The sequence below is a fragment of the Physeter macrocephalus genome, chromosome 19 (assembly GCF_002837175.3).
Source record: "Physeter macrocephalus isolate SW-GA chromosome 19, ASM283717v5, whole genome shotgun sequence".
NCBI classification, from domain to species: domain Eukaryota; kingdom Metazoa; phylum Chordata; class Mammalia; order Artiodactyla; family Physeteridae; genus Physeter; species Physeter macrocephalus.
This window is the reverse complement of record NC_041232.1, coordinates 34,743,123-34,766,934: the sequence shown is the minus strand read 5'-3', so window position 1 is coordinate 34,766,934 and position 23,812 is coordinate 34,743,123. Positions and strand designations below refer to the sequence as shown.

General features: G+C 37.6%; 1 protein-coding gene and 1 pseudogene across 5 annotated transcripts in view; one reads left to right on the top strand and one right to left on the bottom strand.

Moving 5' to 3' along the window:
* Positions 1-2,844: 2,844 nt before the first annotated feature.
* The window catches only part of YES1 (YES proto-oncogene 1, Src family tyrosine kinase), an 80,368-nt gene continuing 59,400 nt past the window's right edge, over positions 2,845-23,812 (bottom strand). For 4 of the 5 annotated variants that reach the window (XM_007107847.4, XM_007107848.3, XM_007107850.4 and 1 more), the window contains exons 4-12: positions 21,434-21,532; positions 19,288-19,391; positions 19,051-19,200; positions 16,879-17,034; positions 16,531-16,710; positions 11,902-11,978; positions 10,559-10,712; positions 7,275-7,406; positions 2,845-6,243 (exon numbers count right to left, since the gene is read on the bottom strand). In XM_007107847.4, the coding sequence (XP_007107909.1) occupies positions 6,035-6,243; positions 7,275-7,406; positions 10,559-10,712; positions 11,902-11,978; positions 16,531-16,710; positions 16,879-17,034; positions 19,051-19,200; positions 19,288-19,391; positions 21,434-21,532 (1,261 nt within the window). In that variant the 3' untranslated portion in view covers positions 2,845-6,034. Of the gene's footprint in view, positions 6,244-7,274; positions 7,407-10,558; positions 10,713-11,901; positions 11,979-16,530; positions 16,711-16,878; positions 17,035-19,050; positions 19,201-19,287; positions 19,392-21,433; positions 21,610-23,812 lie in introns of all 5 variants that reach the window. The other variant, XM_007107851.4, reaches the window with a different exon arrangement.
* LOC102986448 (40S ribosomal protein S26-like) lies at positions 14,653-15,375 on the top strand (annotated as a pseudogene).

Here is a 23,812-nt window from a genome sequence, read left to right as displayed (position 1 = left end):
CCAGACACAAGTGACTACATACTGTGTGATTCCATTTATGTGAAAACCTAGAAATGTAGAACTGGAGTGGCAGAAGGCCCTCAGTGGTTGCCATGGGTCAGGAGTGAATGGAGAGGACTGACTAAAGGGGCATGAGGGAACTTTCTGGAAAGATGAAAAAGTTCTAGATCATGATTCTGGTAGCGGTTTCATGACTGTATACGTTTGTCAAGACTCATCAATTGTACACTTAAAATGGTGAATTTTATTTTATGCAATTATACCTCAATAAAACAAAAAAATGTTGCGCTGGGACTCCCTCCTCCTATTTGTTGATTTTGAGTTTGAATTCTCTGAAATTGCACTTAAAACTCTCCAAGAATTTTCTCTTGTATTTATTTTGGACTGGGTTTCTTCTTGTTCCAGGAGTTTCTCAAAATTTCTGGATTGATGTCATCTTTCTAATTTTCTAGCAGTGGTAAGGATTACGAAAACAGACAACCAACAACCCAAGATCTTTGATCCTTTCAAAGAGTTTGGGATCATGAGACGTAAAAGCATACATGTAGTTCGCTAATTCCACAGTATATTCTCTCAATGTTTTAGGAGACCAAAGCTGAGGCTGTCCTTGAAAACAGTAATTATAAATAGCAATTTTAAGTGAGTAAAAGGACTCTCATAACATTTAAGGGACACACCACTTTAAATAATTCAGTTTTTCTATTAGGATCACTGTCACTCCTTCTGGCCAACTGCAAAATTGTTTCTTTTTATTTCTCTTGTCCCTATTACCACTTGGGCTGGAGGCAATTTTTTACGTTGGATTCTCGAAGTCCTCCAGCTTCCTCACACTAACTTGACCTTTAAGATGTGAGTGAAGCTGTACTCACCTGCTCCCTTGTGTATGTGGGAAATCTAGTGTCCCTCCCAGTGTCTCTGAAGTGCTTGGCGGACTTTTATTTCATCACAACATTTAAACTCTTACGTGTGAAATCCATCCCTCCCCTTTTTTGTACCTTGTCAACTCTCTGGACATTCCCCTAATCCCTTTACTTCCCTAAATGCCACCCACCCAGGGTGTGCAGCAGAGTTGAAGGAAAGTTTGTGGTAACAGAGGAGAGCTGACCAAGCATCTTAGACATCTTGTTTCTTGAAGGTCTGTCAGCCTTTCCTGCTACTGTGGGGTTCTCACATCATTTAACTTGGCTTTTATTGTTTTACTAATTTTCTGGGTACCTCCTTTTTCTTCCATTTCCTCTTTTTCTTAGGTCAGCCCTCCCACCCCCTCATTCCTATTCATTTTTCATTCTACTCATGAATTGAATGATTCATTCATTCTTGGAGTGTTATATCTAACTAGTCTGTTCATGGAGTTTTAACATATATGGCTACCAATTTTTAAAAAACAGAAATTTAATTGAAAAATTCTTAAAAGGTTCCAATTTAGAAATGAGAGTTTTGAATATGCTCAACATTTGATATGTTCTCTCCATTTAATAAGGTCTTATGGTAACTTCACATTTAACAGAATATTGTATATTGCTACTGTACCAAAAATGTTACTGTTTTGTATTAACTCTCACTTTGACATATAACATAAGAGTTTCGAATTTTCTACTGATACATCTAGTGGTGGTATGATGAGCATCAGTCAGGGTCCCAGCTGGAAACAAATGGCACACTCGAATTAAGATAAATCAAGGATATTTACAAAGAGGGGGGCAGGATAAGGGAACCATAAGAATTAATGCAGCAACCAACATTAACAGAAGCACCCCTAAGGCAGAAAAGATAGGGGATGGGAGGTCCCCCAAAGGAGAGGAGGTCCCTTCAGTTGGAGGACATAGCCAGCCCAACCTCACAGGGAGTGAACCAGGGGAATAAATACCTTGACCTCTCTTTCAGATTTCCTCCGGTCTTCTGCTAGAGCTCCTCGTTGGCTCAGCCCAAGAGGAATTCAGAGCGAGGGAACCCATTGGTGAGTACAGGCCAGCCTTCCAGCAGAGTATGGCTGTGGAAGGACAAATGGAAGATACCGGGCACACATTGCTTATTTTAATCAGAAATATTCCTTTCTGTATCGACAATTTGAATGTTAATTAATCGGGACTCTGATTGCTGTTGAAGGAAACTCAACTTGATGTCTTAAAAAAAAAAAAAGGAAAGAAAGAAAGAAAATGGAAGAAAGGCAGGGGAGGAGCTGATTTTAGGGCAATAAATGCTGTTTAGGCACACACTCTCCTCCTCATCTCTGCATATGCTTGTTTGTTTTGTATCCAAGTGGGGACCTGGACTCCAAGAGCACTGGAGTAGATCTTTAGAGCAGTATAATCAGACAAAGGATGACTCATCTTCCAACTCCATGGAGAAAAGTCTCAGAGAACTTTACTAGGAGATTTAAATCTTGATTAAAAGAATAAATCAAGGGATGAATAAATATTTGAATAGACGGGATGGGAAAACTGATTGGAAAGATGTTATTTCTTACAAATTGACTTATAAACATAATGTAATCCTAACCAAAATCTCACTTGAACTTTTTTGGAGTATGAAAAATAAAGTCTAAACTTCATCAAGAATTTGCCAGAATACCAAGATGAAGGAAAAAAAAAAGGAATCGCAAAGGCAACTTGCTTAGTTATTAAAATGCATTATCAAGTGATTAGTCATTGAAAGTATTATACTGACGCCAGAATGGCCAGTTAACTGGACAAAACCAATACAGTGGGCATGGATTAACCAAAATTGGTGCTGGGAAAATTAACTGTATGGGAAACAATCATGCTAGACTCATAAGTCACATTTTATACCCAAATAACTTCCAAACGAATTAAAGAGTGATGTAAAACACAAAAGCATAAAATGTAACAGATGAGATGAATATTTAATCTTGGGATGCAAAGGACTGTTTAGGCATAAAAAAGATTTGATAACATACAAATGTACAACTTAAATGTCAAAAAAATTACATGCAAACTTAAAAGGCAAACAGCAAACTAGGAAAACATTTTTAAGTTGAGAAACTATTACTGTACTGTATAAAAATATTTAATAAATGTTTACTAAATGATGTGTTTGTTTATTAAATGTTACTTTTCTGAAATCATTAGGGAAAAACAAAGCTAATAATTTTGATAATATAACAGTAAACGGCAATTAATATTATTACCTTATTGAAAATAACAAATGCTTTTGATTGGCCATTCATAATTTAGTATCTTATTTTCATTAAACCTATAATAGAAGTGTAAAACACACATAGAAATAAGGCTCACATATTTTTCATTTTTAGAAAATTGAATCCCTTATGATCAAAAGTAGTTATTCTATTTTATACCCTTCACACAGATTCTTCTGTGAATAGCTTCACTTAAACCACTTAGGTTTCTCTGTATAATACATTAAAACTGTAGTTGCTGATATAATTTTTTAAAAAACCTGTAAAAATAATGTCACTCACCTGACATGGAAAATTAACCACAAAGAATGAGTTCAATAATGTTCTGAATTTAATAAAGAATTGATTTAACTCTGCTCAAGAGTCATAACTCAACACTTTTTTTCCCCAATGGAAGAAGAAACAATATACTTTACTTTAAATACCAATTCTTAAAAAACTGATGAGAAAGTATGAGTAGTGGCTAAAAAGATAAATGGGTACATTCAATGAAATTTTTATTTCAATTATACACAAAACAATATAATAACACTTTATAAAAATATTAAGTTTTAGGCTACCATTATTCATTTAAAAAAGTGTGCTAGAAGGCTATTTTTGCCAACTTCCTCTTTTGGTAAGGAAAACACATTAAGAGGTTTAAGAAGAAAAGCTGTTGGAAAAAATCTTCAAATGTACAAAGTTGTTTATTTTTCTCAGCAATTTAAAAATACATAACCATTTAAACTGAATACACATTAAGTTAGTGTTTTATTTCCTAACTATACAATCCATATTATAAAGAACTGCTCCATTCAGTTAAAACCTAATGAATACCATCAACTTTTTCTGGCCTATTTTTCGGAAGAGAATTAGTACATAAACATATAATTTTATCCTTTTTAAAATGCTTAGAAAAATTTTTTGTAATATCATAGTTCACACAAAGCCCTTTAAAACTCTGATGTCACAGGTTGTAGACGTTAAAGGTAAGTGATGACAGCAGTCTTCTTGGGAAAATCCTCTTGGAAGAGGGATTCAATACTAAGCAGGTTACGTAAACATAAGAAGCCACCACAATTTTTAGTACCAGAACTGTTGCCAACCTGCATGAAGCTCATCTGTCACATTTTAAAATGGTTTGAATCTCAACATAGATACCACAGCACAGAATTTTAAATTTAATGATCAAATCAGGTATGTGATGGTAGTCAGTAGAAATATTCCTAAAATACTGGGACCTGATGTGTTGCTTTATTTAAAGTGTGACTATAAAAGAGAGTATTTTCAAACGTAAATACCAGACTTTTATTTGTCAGATTCAGTCCCTTTGCTAGACACTTAAACCAGTGATGCTGCTATTCAAATTCGTATTTTGGAATTTTCTTTCTGAGTTAGTCATAAAAATCAGTATTATTCTGTACATTTCACTTCTGTACTTTAAATAGGCAAAATCTGTCCCCCTCTTTTTACCACTGCTATTATTCCGAATATGTTTTCCTCCTCAAATCAACTAAATTCTAAAAGGGAAAAAATGATCATCATTAAGTATATTTAAAAAGTGAATGTAGATTCAAACATGGATTTGAAAACTGGAGTTCTAAAAATGTTTTGCATAAAAGCTGTATCACTGGAATTAGTGGGAAGCCTTAACTTAGCTACTTTGAGGCTATAGCACTCATTTAGTATTTATGTTAAGAAAGATTAGTTTTATAGTCATACCTTATAACTCTTAAAATCTCAGAAAATAAGTGAGGAGCTTTGAGTGCCAGCAAAGCCATTTTGTCACTCTGTAACGTCAACATTAAACATTACATTCCATCTCTCTATCTGTAAAACTTTCACATTTTCTTTTCTCATATTTCTTTAAATACATTTTCCTCTCTGTTAGTCTATATTCAGTAAGAGCAAAAGTGCATTCAAGTCCCTGATCTAGTGATATTTTATATTTGTGGCACCCATCATCATAAGTACATATTAGCAATCTCACAGTACCAGTCTGTTTTTCAAAAAGGACTATTTAAATGCTGGGTTTATTTTTTTTCATGCTATCTAAAGATTAAAAGATTTCCCCTTGGATTGGATAGTATGATTTCAATTACATATTGCCTTTAAAAAAATCAGTGCAACCTTATAAAAGATTAACTCATATTCTAGTTACCTTCATTATTTTAAACTGAGCTATTCAGAAATGATTAAAATGAAAAATTTCTTCTACTTTCCAGTTCCATGAGTATACTGAGTATTAACATAGTGCATTATACTTTCAAATTCCACTGCTGTTGTCTAACATTTAATCAAGTTTTAGATGCTGTTTATATTCCTTTTTGCATCTAAAGACCTAGCCCACTTCCATGCAAACAGAGGCATATATTAAGGTTGCATATTAACTGTTCAACTTAGAAAAAACTTTTAAGAATAATAAATGCAAGAAATTTTTAAAAATTGGAATGGAATTGTTTGGTCCCATGAAGTTCTGTAATTCTAGATTTTATTATGGTATAACTTTTTAATCTCCCAAGCTTTGTCTATACTGATTGATAAATTTCTCTTAATTATGAGTTTGGGGAATAAAAGAAAGGTAGTGATTCATAAACAGTAGCCTTGTTGCTCTTCCTTGTCATGCTATCACTCACACAGTCATCAATATCTTAACTATACTTTCTTTGGACCCTGAAATAAGCTGAAAAATTCATCATTGGTACTTTAGAGTTTAACACTTGGAAAAAAAAAAAAAAAAAGTGGTTTTGTGCAACCACATCTGTAATTCCAGTTTACCATCAAAAACATGCAGGGTGAAGAAGATTTTCTTCTTTTGATTCCTGTACGTAAGTGAGGAAGTCTACACATGTTCTTTACATTTTGGCAGATTTGTGCATATAAAATTGGCTTCTTGGATTATAAATTTTCTCCTGGCTGGTACTGTGGCTCTGTAGCAGTGAAGTAGTCTTCCAAGAAGGACTGGATATATTCAAACGTTGGTCTTTCATCAGGGTCCTTCTTCCAACAAAGATTCATCAATTCATGTAGGGACTCTGGACAGCCCTGCGGGCACGGCATCCTGTACCCTCGTTCCACCTGTTCCAGCACCTCGCGGTTTACCATACCTATCACGCAAGATTCAAACACCAAAAAACAGTGACGCCAAACACCACTAGCAAAAAGAACAAATCCCCTAACCACTAACTAACTGGAAGTATATTCAAGTGAGTTTATTTAGTGAAACGATTCTTTCAACAAAGAAATAAAGTAAATTTTAAATGTCAAAGTACATCAACAAGAGCTTAGAAAATGCTAATCTGTTTCAACATATCTTTTTTCATTCCACCTAAAATCTGGCTTTTAATACTAATACCTTCAATGAGAATTCAGAGTGCTACTCTGAGGTATTGATACTTTCTGATACTAACAGTTAATAATGACCGAACTTGGGCTAATGAGGAACAGTGGCAAGACAGTGTCTGAAAGAACTTTCAAACAGGAATTCAGAAGAAAGAGTGCTAGTCCTGGTTTTGCCAAATATACTAATTATGTTATTTTATATCAAGTCACTTCCTTGAAACAGTTTTCTTATCAACTGTCACCTGTTTGACTTACCTCAAGTTATTACAGTTCCTTTCTTGTATTCCTCTGTAATCCCCACCAACCCCATTTGCAGTGCACCCTGTGTTATCACAGGGTAAGCATACCCTCAATTACCTGGGGAAGGAGAGGACTAGGATATATTTATGCTCATCTCCTAAGAGAACAGTAGAGCAAAAAGGTCCTTTTAGAAAATGCCCTTAGAAGGGTGGGATAGGGAGGCTGGGAGGGAGGGAGATGCAAGAGGGAAGAGATATGGGAACATATGTATATGTAAAACTGATTCACTTTGTTGTAAAGCAGAAACTAACACACTATTGTAAAACAGTTATACTCCAATAAAGATGTTAAAAAAAAAAAAAAGAAAAGAAAATGCCCTAAAAGGAGAAAACTGCGCACACCTTACACTATCTCAAGGATTGTGGCTCTCATAGACTGCTCCCCATCCAATGACCAAAAAAAAAAAAAAGAGACAGAGAGAGAAAAATAAAGGTCTCCCCCAACCCCTTACACTTTTGCTCATAATAAACTCCAGTTACATGAAATGCAAACTTACCTGGATATGGCACTCTGCCCTTTGTTACCAGTTCCGTCTGCAGAATTCCAAATGACCATACATCAGACTTTATTGTAAATCGACCATATAGTGCAGCCTCAGGAGCTGTCCATTTGATTGGAAATTTTGCACCTAAAACAGTATTGACAAGCTTGCTTCAGTAACTTGTTTTTCTCTATTTGTGTAAATATGGTAAAAGCAAGGTTAATTTTTTGTCACTATCCCTACTGTACATGTCATCAGTGTCAAATTCTTCAAAAGTACATGATACATGGGAAAATTTTCTTTAATACTATTTAAAATTTGCATTAATAAAAATCATATTTCTTCCTGATAAGATATTCAATGACAGAATGGCTGGTGGGGATAGAAAATCATTCAAGAAAATAGAGGTGGGGGCTTCCCTGGTGGTGCAGTGGTTAAGAATCCGCCTGCCAATGCAGGGGACACGGGTTCGAGCCCTGGTCCAGGAATATCCCACATGCCATGGAGCAACTAAGCCTGAGAGCCACAACTACTGAAGCCCATGCGCCTAGAGCCTGTGCTCCGCGACAAGAGAAGCCACTGCAATGAGAAGCCCGTGCACCTCAACGAACAGTAGCCTGCGTGCAGCAACGAAGACCCAACGCAGCCAAAAATAAATGAATAAATTTTTTTAAAAAAAGAAAAGAGAGGTAAAAGCTCTAGTAAGAAGCAACCAAATACATGGGTTATCGGATCTATAACTTTTAAGTCAGTCTAGCTCCTAGTAGTTCTAACTGTTGGTTGCCAAGAACCTATTCTATCGGTTCTAACATCTACTGGTTTTCGACCACAATCTCCTTTCTAAATATTTTATATCTCTCTGGAAAATTTTATTGTACTATCATTTTTAAAAGCCTAAAAGACTAAAAAATATTTAGTCAAACATTTACTGTATACTTATTTTATGCACAAGACATTATGCTAATTGTTACAGGAGACACAAAAACACAGCCTTTGTGACGTTTATACACTTATAGTGAAACTGAGATTATAGGTGTCTTAAATACTTGAAGTTGCTTATACATGTACATAATATTGTAAAATAGTTCTTTAGATGTTCAAACAGAAGATCAATTTTCATTAGCACAATCACAAAAGGTTTCATTTAAAAAGTGGAGGCTAAGTTTAGCCTTAAAGAATGCTTAGAATTTTTGCAGGTAAAGATTAAAGAACAATAGGAAGATATTTCAGCTGGAGGGAACAGCACAAACGCATGGAGATTGAAAAGAAAGCACTGTGTTGAAGACAGGGTTTCTCAACCTGGGGACTACTGGCATTTGGGGCTGGATAATTCTCTGCTTGGTCGGGGCTAGCTTGTACTTTGCAGGGTGTTTAGTGGTATGCTGGGCCACCCCCAGTAGATGCCAGTAGCAGCCTCCCAGTTGTAACAACTAAAAATGTCTAAAGGGACTTCTCTGGTGGTCTAGTGGGTAAGACTCCGCACTTCCACTGCAGGGGGCATGGGTTCGATCCCTGATCGGAGAACTAAGATCCCTCATGGTGCGTGGCGTGGCCAAAAAAATAAGTAATAAAATAAAAATAAAAATGTCTCAAGACGTTGCCAAATGTCCCTCGGGGAGCAGTACCACCACCCCTGGTTGAGAACTGCGATCTAGGGAACAGTTCCCAGTGGTCTGTGTACCAATATGGTCAGGGACAAAAAGATACAGTCCAATGAAAAAAAGAGAAAAAAGATCACATATCAATTCATAAAGCTAATATCATTAATTTATAGGTATATCCTTTATTCTGATTACATTCTTCCTGCTTGTGAAGTGTTAAAATGCTCTTTCTTTTATGAAATGATGGTAATAGTGGATAGCTGAAAAAAGGGTTTTTTAGGTATATCTACTAAATAAATCTTTGCTAACCTTTACGTTGGTCTTACTAGTTTGTAATGAAATAGTCTGTTTATAATTCAGTTGCAGACAGACATTAGTCAGTGAGCTCCTTGACAGCAGAAATCATGCCTCTTACAGCTGTGCCCTGACGTCCAGCACGTGGAAGGACTCAAATGTTTGTTAAAGACAAGCTGGAACTAGACAGTAGGAGATGCTGAATGCCAAGGTATCTTTTTTATAGGTGTGGAGGCCTGAAGGTTTCATCAGGATGAACAACCTATGTGCTAATCTGCACTCGACCTTACTTACTCTCTGCCTGTCAAAGTTACACTCTTGCTTTTCATAGTGGACTAAGCGTCCACTATGTTAGGTAATGTCAGGCATTCTACATCTATTAATGCATTAAGTTTCACAACAATCTTGAAAAGTAAGTATTACCATCTAATATTTATAAGTGAGGAGACTGAGGCCCAGTCAAAAAGGTGAGGTAACTTGGGTGAAATCTCTGGGCTAATAGGAGATGGAACTGGAACTCAAAAACCCATACTCTTTCTGTATGCATATATTTTGTCCTTTAAATGTGTACTGAATGAGAGCTCAGAGAGACAGACACCAAACAAAAGAACTGGCCTGTGTTAATTTCTGTAAGCTCCCCTCCCTCACTGTTTACAGTGTCAATCTTATAAGTGTTTTTATTTACTACAATTTTATATATAATAAAGAATTATTGTAAATCTGGCATGGAATTGGTTTCCAAAGCCTTTATAAAACTGTATGCTATTTCTTAATATATTAACTCCTAGTCCTTAGTGTAGTAAAAACTGGATGGTTCTGAAGTTTGTTACAGAAGTTATTTTAAGATGTTTCTTATTTGTTGGCATGCCAAAGGAAGTGTGAAGAGAATACTGCTTGCTATATTTATAATGCAAAGAACACCCACAGTCAGATTCTTCCTTGGGGGAAATAACTATCAGAAAGCCACAGTACTATGCACCGTGTATAATTTTATGAATAAAAACCAATGTTTTTATGACTTTTTTTATTTTCCTTTCTTTTTTTTTTTGGTGGTATGCGGGCCTCCCTCTGTTGCGGCCTCTCCCGTTGCGGGGCACAGGCTCCGGACGCGCAGGCTCATTGGCCATGGCTCACGGGCCCAGCCACTCCGCGGCACGTGGGATCTTCCCAGACCGGGGCGCGAACCCGGTTCCCCTGCATCGGCAGGCGGACGCGCAACCGCTGCGCCACCAGGGAAGCCCTCCTTTCTTTTTTATTGGAGTACAGTTGCTAATGTTTCTATGACTCTTCTGAGCAGACCAAGAGCTGTTCTTCTTATTCTGTAAAACCCTGTACATTCCAAAGAATGGTAAGAAAAATCCATCGAAAATGAGGTTACAAGCATTTATTAAAAAGTCATTTTACCTTGTCTAGCTGTATACTCATTGTCTTCAATTAACCTTGCTAAGCCAAAATCTGCTATTTTGCACACAAGGTTTTCTCCTACAAGAATGTTAGCAGCCCGAAGATCTCGATGAATATAGTTCATTCTTTCAATATATGCCATACCATCAGCAATCTTGGGAAGAAAAAAAACATATATGATACAAAGGGAAGGAGGGAGAGGACAATTCTGGTTAATGTTAAGTCAGATCGCTGAAGAATCATATATCTTCAAAAGAGATGATGGTAACGGGCATAGTCTAGCAGATAATAAGAAGAACAGAAAACCTTTTAATGGAGGGGGAGGGAGAGGGGATACGGAGGGAGAGAGGGACAGAGAGGGAAGCAGAGAAGGAGAGAGGGGATAAGGGAGTAGGAGAAAGGCCCACAAAGCCTGAAGCATTTACCGGGCCCTTTCCAGAAAGTTTGCCGGCCCCTAGTATAGAGGGGCTCAGAGCCTTAAGCTCAGGTGTGTGGACGAGGCTTGACGTATACTAAAGTCTCATAGGTACGGTTTCTTGGTATAAAGTTTCTCTAAATTGCTAGATCCCATGGACATCTGGACACTCACGGAGAGAGGAGTCTTAGACCCAATGTGTCAACCAAAGCCAATAAAAGGCCCCTTGAATACCTACCACACATCTGAATATAACTTTTAATAGTTTTCATTTATATTTAAAAACAAAAATCGAGAATAGTAAAACTATCCCATCTATAACTGTATACTGCCATCTTAATTCTTGTTTTGGACTATATTAAATAAGAAATTCAGCACATACTTTATATTTATTTACTTACTTATTTAAAGACCAATATTATTAATTATTTTAGGTATATTACTTTCCAACCTTCTATCCTTGTAGGATCAGTATGATTCTATGTTGCTTAATATCTGCCTATCTACGGCATCCCCCTCCCAGCTTTGTTCAGGGCCTTTTGCAGCATACACTTTAGATTTCTAATATTTTGTTTGGAATAGCGATTATTCATTGTCTTAAAATTTATCTACTGAAATATAAATACATATAGATTTTATATTTGTGGATGCATATGTTTCTGAAAGGCCATATGATACAGGACAGCACTGTACTGGGGGTTACTTACCTGATTCTAATGCTAATAAGTTATATGACTTTTAGATACCTGGGTCCTCAAGATACTACAGTATCTGTAACATGGAGTTCAGACTGGATTATCTGTAATGTTCCTCCCAGCTCTAAAATTCCATGATTTCACTATTTGAAAAACAGTATCTACTAAGATTAGTTTACATTTTTAATGTACACTTGCAATTCAAATGGACACATGTATAAACACACAAGTACCTGAGCAGCCATGTCAACCAGTTGTGGGAGCTTCAAGTACTTTCCATCTCCCTCCTTCAGGAAATCTAATAAGCTCCCTGTAACAGATAGCAAGACATTCGTGAAAAATAAGCAAATCTTAAATCAGAATTGCAACAAACATTCCCCTACCTCCAAACAAATCATATCACAATACAAAACTTCAGCTTTTTATTCTTCAATATTTTTTGCAGCTTTGGAATTTCTGAATAATTATCTTTAAGATTCTAGAAGAGGGCCCTAAACTGAATTTTTTAAAACTTCTGATAACATGAAAAAAAAAAAGGGAAAATGCAATCATCTCACCAGATTACAGACATTCTTTCCTTGTTTGCTTTGATCAAAATCAGTCCAATCTTTAGTCAAAAAGTAGTATTAGATACTTATATTTTTAAGTCAATCTGTAATAAGAGCTCAGACAACTTGAGGACATCTTGGGGTACTTGAAACTAAAGGTAGGTGGCTAAATAAATGAGTTGATGTGAAGTGTTAGTACAACCAACTTCTCTCAATTTTAGCAGAAGATACCATGCAACAGCAAAGTACTATGCATTACAGCAGAGATAAAGTCTGGAAAGAAAACGTCTAATTGCTATTCTATTACAGGTTAAAAACTTACCATGTACCTGAATTTAATCAAGAGAAAATATCAGACAAACCCAAATTAAGGCACATTTTATAAAACAACTTTGTTCTCTTAAAAAAAATAACAATGGAGCTTCCCTGGTGGCGCAGTGGTTGAGAGTCCGCCTGCCGATGCAGGGAACGCGGGTTCGTGCCCCGGTCCGGGAAGATCCCACATGCCGCAGAGCGGCTGGGCCCGTAAGCCATGGCCGCTGGGCCTGCGTGTCCGGAGCCTGTACTCCGCAACGGGAGAGGCCACGACAGTGAGAGGCCCGCGTACCGCAAAAAAATAAAATTAAAAAAAAGAAAAAAGTACACAAATGAGATCTTCCCTTATCCACATGAATAACTCTCAAGCACGTAATGTTGAACGAAAATAAAGCTGGTTAAATTTATGTAATTTAAAAACATACAAATACTGTTAATAGGTAACTATACATTAGTAAAAGTATATCAACATGAAAAACAGAGATGGGAAAAGCAACAACTTCAAAACTGAGGTTACCTCTGAAGGGAATGGGCTCAAGGAGGGGTAAAAACAAGGATTCAGTTAGATCTTTAATGTGTTGTTTCCTTAGTAGAAAGATCTGAAGCAAATATAGCAAAATGTAAACATTAGTTAAATTTGGATGGTAGGGACATGGGTGTTATGGTATTCTTTGTATGTTTGAAATATTCTGTAATTTAAAAAGAGTAAGATGGCTAGTTAGGAAGTAAAGATGTAATAATATTGTCTGTTCTTTAAAGAATCTTGGGGCTTCCCTGGTGGTGCAGTGGTTAAGAATCCACCTGCCAACGCAGGGGGACAGGGGTTCAAGCCCTGGTCCCGGAAGATCCCACATGCCACAGAGCAACTAAGCCCGTGCGCCGCAACTACTGAGCCTGCACTCTAGAGCCCACGAGCCACAACTACTGAAGCCCACGTGCCTAGAGCCTGTGCTCCCCAACAAGAGAAGCCACAGCAATGAGAAGCCCACGCACCGCAACAAAGAGTAGCCCTCACTCGCCGCAACTAGAGAAAGCCCACGCACAGCAACGAAGACCCAATGCAGACCAAAATAAACAAATAAATTAATTAAAAAAAAAAAAAAAGAATCTTGGCTGTGAAGGGAAGCAAAAGGTAAAGAGAAGTCAGTGAAAAGCAGATGTTGGGACCAAGAGAGGGTTTTCCTTTTAAACGAAAGGAAGGATTTAACTGTCCTTAAACAGAGGAAGGAACACTTCTTTTTCTTAGCCTGCAAGACAGACTGATGTTATATAAATACTCTGCATGACAATGCTGAATATACAGAAAGAAGCAAAAGCTACAGTTCTTTGTTTCGGGATTTAGAATCTAGATAAGGAGCCATGATCAATCCACTATGTAGAACATCATTCAGTGTAATAATAATTGCTAAAACTGTGCAAAGGTTGCAGAGCACAGAAATCCAGGACTGGAATGTGTATTACTTTGACAATTCCTTTTTTCTGATCTTTAACTAATTACAACAAATCCCCCCTCCCTTAAAAGTTTCTTATATCCATTTATCAAAGCATTTTGGATCATATCAGTGGGTCCTTAACCTTTTTTTGGTCATGGGTTATTTTGAGAATCTGATGAATGAGAGTCTATGGACTCTCTTTCTAGAAAAACACACATAACTGTGCAAAAATTGACAGAGAACTTCAGAGGAAGTTCACTGACCCTCTGAAGCTCATTCATGGCAGAGAGAGCATGTACCTGATAAGTAATTATGAAACCAATTCAGAGCAGTCCTTAAGTTTGTCTCATATACCCCTCTGGCCTTATTTCCAACCAGTTACCTTCTATATTTTCCACTACCCATGGTTTTGTTCCCCATTTCCTCATAGCTCTGCAGAAAAATACTGGTACCCTTCACTTTACTTATTCGTGTCCTTCATAATCTTAAAGCGTATTTCAAGACTTGTCTTTTCTACTGATATTTCTCATTTTATTCCAACCTATGTTATCTCTTCCTCAATTTCTATGTTACTTACTGAATGTGTCAAAACACCTAGAAATCCATTATGCTTTGAACTTGTTTGTTTATAGCGAGCTGTTATTTACTTTTATACTGAAAATTAACTCATCGGGTTAGGACTTTTCTCTCCAAATTCAATGGATGTTGGTTAGATGGCTTTATTTCCTTGATACCTTATAATACTGGCACACTGTTTATATATTAGAAGCATTCAATACATTTGAATTGTTAACAATTTCTAGAGTATTCTGATTACAAAAAGAACACACGAGGCAATGAGTTTGGATAGATTATGGAGGGCCAAGTTCTAAGTGCCTAAATAGCAAGATGGAGAATTACAGAGTTTAAAACTAGAAGGGCCTCTCTCGCCTCCTCACTTCCAAGATGACCAAGAAAAGAAGGAATAATGGTCGTCCCAAAGAGGGCCGCGGCCACGTGCAGCCTATTCGCTGCACCAACTGTGCCCGATGCGTGCCCAAGGATAAGGCCATTTAAGAAGCTCGTCATTCGGAACATTGTAGAGGCTGCAGCCGTCAGGGACATTTCTGAAGCGAGTGTTTTCGACGCCTGTGTGCTTCCCAAGCTGTATGTGAAACTGCATTACTGCGTGAGTTGTGCCATACACAGCAAGGTAGTCAGGAATCGTTCTCGGGAAGCCCAGAAGGACCGAACACCTCCACCCCGATTTAGACCTGCAGGTGCTGCCCCATGACCTCCACCAAAGCCCATGTAAGACGCTAAGTCCTTAAAGACTAAAGAAATACTGTCCCCTGGAAAGACAATAAAATGGAAATTATACTTAAAAAAAAAATAAACTAGAAGGGGCATTTGTGATCTTGTATTCTAAACCTCCCATCTAGAAATAATCCTAACCCAGCATTCTGACAACATAGACTTCTACCATATTCCCCAATTAAATACTTCTTGAAATCAATATACAAAGCTAAACGGACCATCAGCTTTATCTCCACTATATTCTTATGCTATCAATATCCTGATTTAAACTTTCACCTTGTCCCTTTTCTCCCTTCTAGTTCATTTAATATGCTCTGACATGGGATATCTGGCAGTTGTTTGATGTAGAGATTCTTTGCCAAAAGTGCCATGTGCTTTGGGAGCTTTAGGTAATGTTTTGGCTCTCAATTAGTAGGCTATGTCAATTCTTAACTTTTGGTTTTTCTGTTTCTTTTGGGAGGAAATATTTTCTTATGGTCAATGTGTAGCTTGCAGTTGGTCCTGTCACCACTAGATGGAACTACATCTCTGACCAAGATGGACAAATGGTGAGGGATGACTCCATCAGTGGCTTTAACTGCAGATTAGTGACTCATTAAGACTAAAAAAAGGAGATAAAATTCAAGAGGATAAAAAGCAGGCCTGTCAGCAAGCATATTTGGTGACTTACTAGTTCCTCTTCTAATGCATCATCAGCAAAGGGAAAAAGAAGAGCGACAGCCTTCCCTTCTCCTTTCCCTGGCCCTAACCAACCCTGTTACTGAAAATCCCATACCTTGGGGTCTGGGGTTTGGGGAAACGGAGAAATTGCAGTTGACAGTAGTGGAAAAAAGCAGTTTCTGGGATTCCTGAGTGAGATTATTAAAACTAGGTAAAGTTAATTTCCTTATCTTTATCTACTTCTTTGCTTTAGTACTAAAGATATAAATAGCTTTCTGATTGCTTTATTTTAAATCAACTAGTGTGAATACTTTTTTTCTTTTTCACCTTCCCAGCTATTCCACTGACTTTAGTCAAATGGAATGAAGGACTATTTACTTTCAAAATAAATTCAGTGCCTTATTTCCTTTTTAAACTCTGTACTATCATTTGGAATAACTGGAGCTAATTTCCAGTAAACAAAATGTCAGGTTTTCTCTTTTCACATGTCTACATAAAAAATCTTAAAAGTTAGAAAATGCAGTAAAAATCTGTATGCATAAATATAGAGATGAAGACTTAAAATTTATTAATAACATGAATACCCCATGAGATACTAACATACACATACCTTTTGACATAAATTCAGTGACAATGTAAATTGGCTCTTCAGAAACAACAGCATATAGTGGAACAAGTTTATCATGTCTTAACTTTTTCATTATCTGAGCCTCTTGAAGAAAAGCTTCTGGCATCATTGTACCTGGTTTTAGTGTTTTGATTGCAACTTTTGTGGTTCCATTCCATGTTCCTAGAGAAACAACCCACATTTCACTATTTTAACCTATATTTTAAGAGATTTACAACAAACTTCAATGAGCAGCAGTAACCTTAAATATTTCAACATATCTTATCACAAATTGGGGCATTTTCATCTATGGCTAAACAATGACAAAAAACAAAAGTTCAGGTTCCTTACCCATCCATACTTCACCAAAACATCCTTGTCCTAGTTTAACCTCCAGTCGCAAAGATTCTCGAGGGATTTCCCAAGCATCTTTTGCTAGACCTTGAGTCTGGGGTTTCACAGTTGGACACACAGTTGTTAACTTATGGCATAAACCATCAGCATGTTCTAGATAAATGAATAAACTACACTGTAAAATGAATAACTTACAAAAATTAAGGTACATATAGTTGTACCAGTGCTTTTAAAAGTTTAAATTATAGGAAATAAAAACAATGTTCTATCAGTTTTATTACAAAAGCACAAACACAAAAAGGGAGTTGCATAAAAGAAACAAAACATACAAGTGAAACATTTTATTAAATACATTTTAAAAGTTATTATTTATTAAATACTTATTATGTCCCAGCTATTGTGCTAATTCAGCCCTTTACAAATATCTCATATAAATAAAGGAGACTTAGAAAACTTAAGCAACTTTCACAAGGTGACCCAGTAAATACATGATAGAGATGGGTTTCAAACCCTAGATCTGACTGCCTCCAAAGTTCTGCTTTTGACCACTGTGCTTCATTTCTTCCCAAAGAGAATGTTACCATTAATTGTTATTTCTAAAAACCACAAGTGAGGGACTTCCCTGGTGGCGCAGTGGTTGAGAATCCGCCTGCCAATGCAGGGGACACAGGTTCGACCCCTGGTCCGGGAAGATCCCACATGCCGCGGAGCAACTAAGCCTGTGCGCCACAACTACTGAGCCTGTGCTCTAGAGCCTGCGCGCCACAACTACTGAGACCGCGTGCCACAACTACTGAGACCGCGTGCCACAACTAATGAAGCCTGCACGCCTAGAGCCCATGGTCCGCAACAAGAGAAGCCCCTGCAATGAGAAGCCCGTGCACTGCAATGAAGAGTAGCCCCCGCTCTCCCCAACTAGAGAAAGCCCACGAGCAGCAACGAAGACCCAACACAGCCAAAAATAATAAATAAATAAATATTTAAATAAATAAATAAAATAAAATAAAATAAAAACCACAAGCATAAGAAGCACACCGAAAATCAAGGAAAAACTTCTTTACTTAGAGGACTGATCTTCAAATATAGGAGACACAAAAACAGTGAATCCCAAATTTATAATGGCTTGACTTGTGAATCCTGCTTAGACAATCTTTCTTATGGTAAATATGACATGTTCCCTTCCATTCTCAACATCCACATCACATCCAATTACAACTGATGACACTGCTTGGTAACATGTTTAATCAGTGTCAAGATTGGTGACTGACTTGACAGACTTAATTTGCAGTCAGCTGTCACTGAAGAAGAAATCGTCGTGGAAGCTTCCCCTCCCCTAGTATTAAACATTTAAAGACTTTCAGATTCATTCATGTATCAAACTGGAGATTAAAAATTTTGAGAGAGAAGACTCTAATACTGAATACCTTTCAAAGGTCCTTGAAAGACTGATGAATGTCTACAGTTGCTATAACTTAATTTTCCATGACAAGAAAAATGCATCTTCAGATCAAATTTCATTGGATTTACACTTTAGGAAGTCTTATGTGGTTCAGCCCACGCTGAGGAACGTAATCCAACAGGACATATGATACAGCTTCTTACTTAAGTGTTTAGTTTTACCTACTTAGTAAGTGTCCCAAAATAAAATTTTTGCTTTTTTATTTATTGTCACATCTATTTGGTATTTAGCTGTTACGAAATGGAACTGCGATGTAAACAAACATTGTGCCACTAAGATATAAGGACGCAAATGATGATAGTCTGATTTAGCAAATCATCCAAGAACCCAACTCAGGGACTCCCCTGGTGGTGCAGTGGTTAAGAATCCGCCTGTCAATGCAGGCGACGTGTTCGATCCCTGGTCCGGGAAGATCCCACATGCTGCGGGGCAACTAAGCCCATGTACCACAACTACTGAGCCTGCGCTCTAGAGAAGCCACCACAGTGAGAAGCCCGCATACCACAAACAATGCAGCAAAAAAAAAAAAAAAAAAAAGAACCCAACTCAATAGTAAGTATTATCTGTTCCTCATTTTAAAACTAAAATACATTGGGCACATACTGTGTATAAAGTAGCAGGCTAGACCTTAAGAGACATGAAGACATGGATGCTGTCCTCATAAAACTGAACATGAAGAAATAATTTTCACCTTTGAAATATTCACGTACCTGTATAGTGTTTTACCAATTTCTGCAGAGTATCAAATTGTGCTCTGGTTGTGATATAGTATCCACCATTGTCAAGTTTCCTAATTTTGTAGTGTTTCACATTGTCACCCCTTACCTCATCCCAATCACGAATAGAGAGGGAATAAGCACCTAGAAGGGAAAATGAACACTTCTACTATACCTTTCTTAAAATACTGCCCAAGAAAATTTTTATACCTATATTAACAATATTCATACCTTTAGTAGTTTCACTCTCTCTTACTAAGAAAATACCTCGTTGATTCCCAGGATTCAGAAGTAATCTTTCAGCATCTTTTCTCCCCATTTTGCCAAAATACCATCTGGAAAAAAAAATGAGTACTGTTCTGAGTTAGAAGGGTGTAATAAGCATCAGAAAAATTATATATAGATATTAGTAAGAATGGAGTGGAAAAGGGAGGATGACAAAGAATAGAACACAGCTTTAAAATACAGTAAAACAGAATGAAAGATCTTTCTTAAATATTACAAGTATTACTATCAGAATATATTCTGTCATAGTATTTTCATGTATTAACTACTCAACAAGTCTCTTAAACTCCACCTGGCAGTCACAGGAACCATAAATACAGAAGGAAAGGCAACAATGACAGCCTTTTAGTCAATGACAGATGAAAATATTAAGATTATAGCAGGAAAAGTAAAAGTGGTTCTCTGGCAACAGTGTGATCATTTGTATTCAGTAAGATGCAAGTAAACCATATCCAAATTATTAGGGACTCTAAATTAGTGTGGGTTCATTTAATACAGTTTTGTGAATAAAAATGCAATTTTTGCTGAGGAGGAGCCACAGAATAGTGGAGAAGAAAGACCAAAGGACAAAATGGAAAGTAACAAGTGCCAAAGCAGAACAGAGAGTTATGGAGACAAATTACACATCACTAATAAAAAAGCAAACAAATATTGATAGAGCACCTACTATGTGTAAGATGCTGGGTTAAGTGCTGTGATATGAAGATGATGCATTATTTATGGATCCCAGATAAACCTGCTTTGACATAAAAGTACAGACATACCTCATTTTATTGTGTTTTGCTTTATTGCGTCTTTTTAAAAATTGTAGGTTTGTGGCAACCCTGGTCAAGCAAGTCTATCAGAGTCATTTTTCCAATAGTATTTGCTAACTTCGCGTCTCTGTGTCACATTTTGCTAAGTCTTGCAGTATTTCAAACATTTTCTTCCACATAAGACAGCAAACTTAACTGATAAATGTTGTGTGTGATCTGACTGCTCCACCAACTGGCTGTTTCCCCAACTCCCTCTCCTCATGCCTCCCAACTCCCTGGGATACACAATGCTGAAATTAGGCCAAGTAATAACCCTACAATGGTCTCTAAGTGTTCCTTTCTCTGAGTGAAAGGAAGAGTCGATCAACGTGGCAAACTTCGTTGTTGATTCATTTTAAGAAACTGCCACGGCCATCCCAGCCGTCAGCAGCCACCACTCCAATCAGCAGCCACCAACATGGAGGCAGGACCCTCTACAGCAAAACAACTATGGCTTGCTGAAAGCTCAGACAATGGTTAGCATTTTTTTAGAAATAAAGTATTTTTAATTAAGGTATGTACATTGTTTTTTTAGACATAGACTGTTGCACACTTAATATACTACAGTGGAGTGTAACCATAACTTTCATATGCACTGGGAAACCAACTCACTTTACTGCAATATTTGCGTTATTAGGGCTGTCTAGAACCAAATCCATACTCTCCGAGTATGCCTGTAATATGTCACTGAAGGTGAACTTTAACTTTTTGAAAGTTGTAAGAATGGTACATAGAACTCCGATATACCCTCCACCCAGGTTTCCTGTTAACATTTTGCTTTGTCATATTCTCTCTTTCCCTGTGTGTGTGTTTGTGTCGGTGTGTGTATTTCCTTCTGAACTGAATGATAGTTGCAAACATGCTGAATCATTACCTCTAAATGCTTCAGTGTGTACATCCTAAAAGACAAAGATATTCTCTCTCCATAGCCATGGAGCAAGCACCTAAGTCAAGAAGTTAACACTGATACAATAACATCAACGGAGGATACATTTTTGAAGTGAAAGAGTCTGCAGAATATAAAAAGGGTTAATGCAATTATTTTAAAGTGAAAAAATAAAGGCTAGGGACTAGGCATAATACAATATTATAAATGCAGATTCATTTATGATCCTACTGTAAGCAAATACTATGGCATTAATTATTAATTTTCAAGTAACATCTCCTATTAATACGATATATTAGCTGTATTAAGACTGGTATATAATTGCACGTGTGTAAAGTTGTGGCTAAGTAGAATGTGCATTAAGACATTTTAAAAATCAAAATAATTAATAAAATATGAAGCAGTGCCATACTCTTCTGCCTGAATGGAATCTGCAGGGGCTACATAATTGCTAGGGATATAGCCATTCTTTCCTGTAGCAATTGATCTTGCTTCCCACCAGTCTCCTTCCCTGCAACACATAAAACAACAATTACCACAAGGTAGACCACAGCTCAGGACACGATCTATTGCAGTGTCATCTTGTATCTGAAATAGACAAGAAGTATTACTTCCATTTTTATTTACGCATTCATTTGATCAAGAATTAAACTCCAAGAATAATATTTAAAAAATAGATTACAGGACATCCCTGGTGGCACAGTGGTTAAGAATCCGCCTGCCAACGCAAGGGACATGGGTTTAATCCCCGGTCCAGGAAGCTCCCACGTCGTGGAGCAACTAAGCCCGTGCACCACCACTACTGAGCCTGCACTCTAGAACCGTTGAGTCACAACTCCTGAGCCTGTGTGCTGAAACTGCTGAAGCCTGTGTGCCTAGAGCCTGTGCTCAGCAACAAGAGAAGCCACCGCAATGAGAAGCCCGCACACGACCATGAAGAGTAGCCCCTGCTTGCCGCAACTAGAGAAAGCCCATGCGCAGCAATGAAGATCCAACACAGCAAAAAAAAAAAAAAAAAAAAAAGTTACATGAATTAAGGGAATAAGGCCATGCAAAATCACAACTGCATTATTTCTGCTTCAAACCAAAAAACAAAACAAAAACCCTGAAAAACAAACAAACAAAAAAACCCCACTTTTAGTTATAAAATCTCTTTTTTATGTAACCTAACCTTTCAACCTAAGACAATAAACTATGCCGAATAAAACTATTTGGGAAGTAAAACTTTCAGATTACTCAGTTTCGATGAAATGTTTTCTCATTTAAAAGCTTTACTGAGATATAATTTGTATACCATAAAATTCCCCCATTTAAGATTTTTTAAGAGTTTTGCAGCCATTACCACTATCAATTTTAGAACATTTTCATCACCCCCAAAAGAAACCCTGTACCCATTAAGAGTTACTTCCCATCCCACCCCTCCCCCACCATTTCCAACCACTAATCTGCTTTCTATTTCTATGGGTATGCCCATTGTGGGGGCATTTCATATAAATGGAACAATACAACACGTGGTCTTTTTGACTGGCTTCCTTCACTCAGCATAATTTTTCCAGCATTTATCAGTTGCTCATTCTTTTTTTATTGCTAAATGATTTTTTTTTCTTTTTTTTTTTTTTTGCAGTACGCGGGCCTCTCACTGCTGTGGCCTCTCCCATTGTGGAGCACAGGCTCCGGACGTGCAGGCCCAGCGGCCATGGCTCACGGGCCTAGCCGCTCTGCGGCATGTGGGATCCTCCCGGACCGGGGCACGAACCCGTGTCCCCTGCATCGGCAAGAGGACTCTCAACCACTGCGCCACCAGGGAAGCCCTCTTTTTTTTTTTAAATTTTTTTATTCTTTATTTTTTATTTTTTTTTTTGGCTGCCTTGGGTCTTCGTTGCTGTGCGAGGGCGTTCTCTAGTTGTGGTGAGCAATAGCTGTGGCGAGCAGGGGCTACTCTTCATTGCAGTGTGCGTGCTTCTCGTTGCAGTGGCTTCTCTTAGCGGTGCATGGGCTTCAGTAGTTGTGGCTCGTGAGCTCAGTAGTTGTGACTTGCAGGCTCTAGAGCGCAGGCTCAACAGTTGTGACTCATGGGCTTAGTTGCTCTGCAGCATGTGGGATCTTCCCAGACCAGGGATCGAACCCGTGTCCCCTGCACTGGCAGGCGGATTCTTAACCACTGTGCCACCAGGGAAGTCCCAATGATTTTCTTTTTAACAATGCATAAAATTACAATGTTTCTTTCTATCATATTAGGAGAAAAAATTCAGATGCCCTAGAACTACTGTAACCAAAACATTGGCAATGAGCAATAATAAAAAGATTTAATTCCTGGAATAAAGTATATTTACAAGAATGTTATCCATGAATATCCAAATAAGACTAAAATCAATTCAGAACATGAGAACTGCATGTAGCTTGTAATAGATAAGCCTTGACTTTTCCAAAATTAATGTGAAAGGAGAGTATATTATCAATCTGCAATGAGGAAGACATATGGGTTCTGCTACTATAGATTAAATGCATGTTTTGCTTTACCAGAGATAAGTATTGAAAATATTTTGTCTACACTGAAATTTTATAAATTCTTGAGGTGAATCTGATCTTTAAAAAATGAAATGAAAGGGGCTTCCCTGGTGGCGCAGTGGTTGCGCGTCCGCCTGCCGATGCAGGGGAACCGGGTTCACGCCCCGGTGTGGGAGGATCCCACGTGCCGCGGAGCGGCTGGGCCCATGAGCCATGGCCGCTGAGCCTGCGCCCCGCAACGGGAGAGGCCACAGCAGAGGAAGGCCCACATACCACAAAAAAA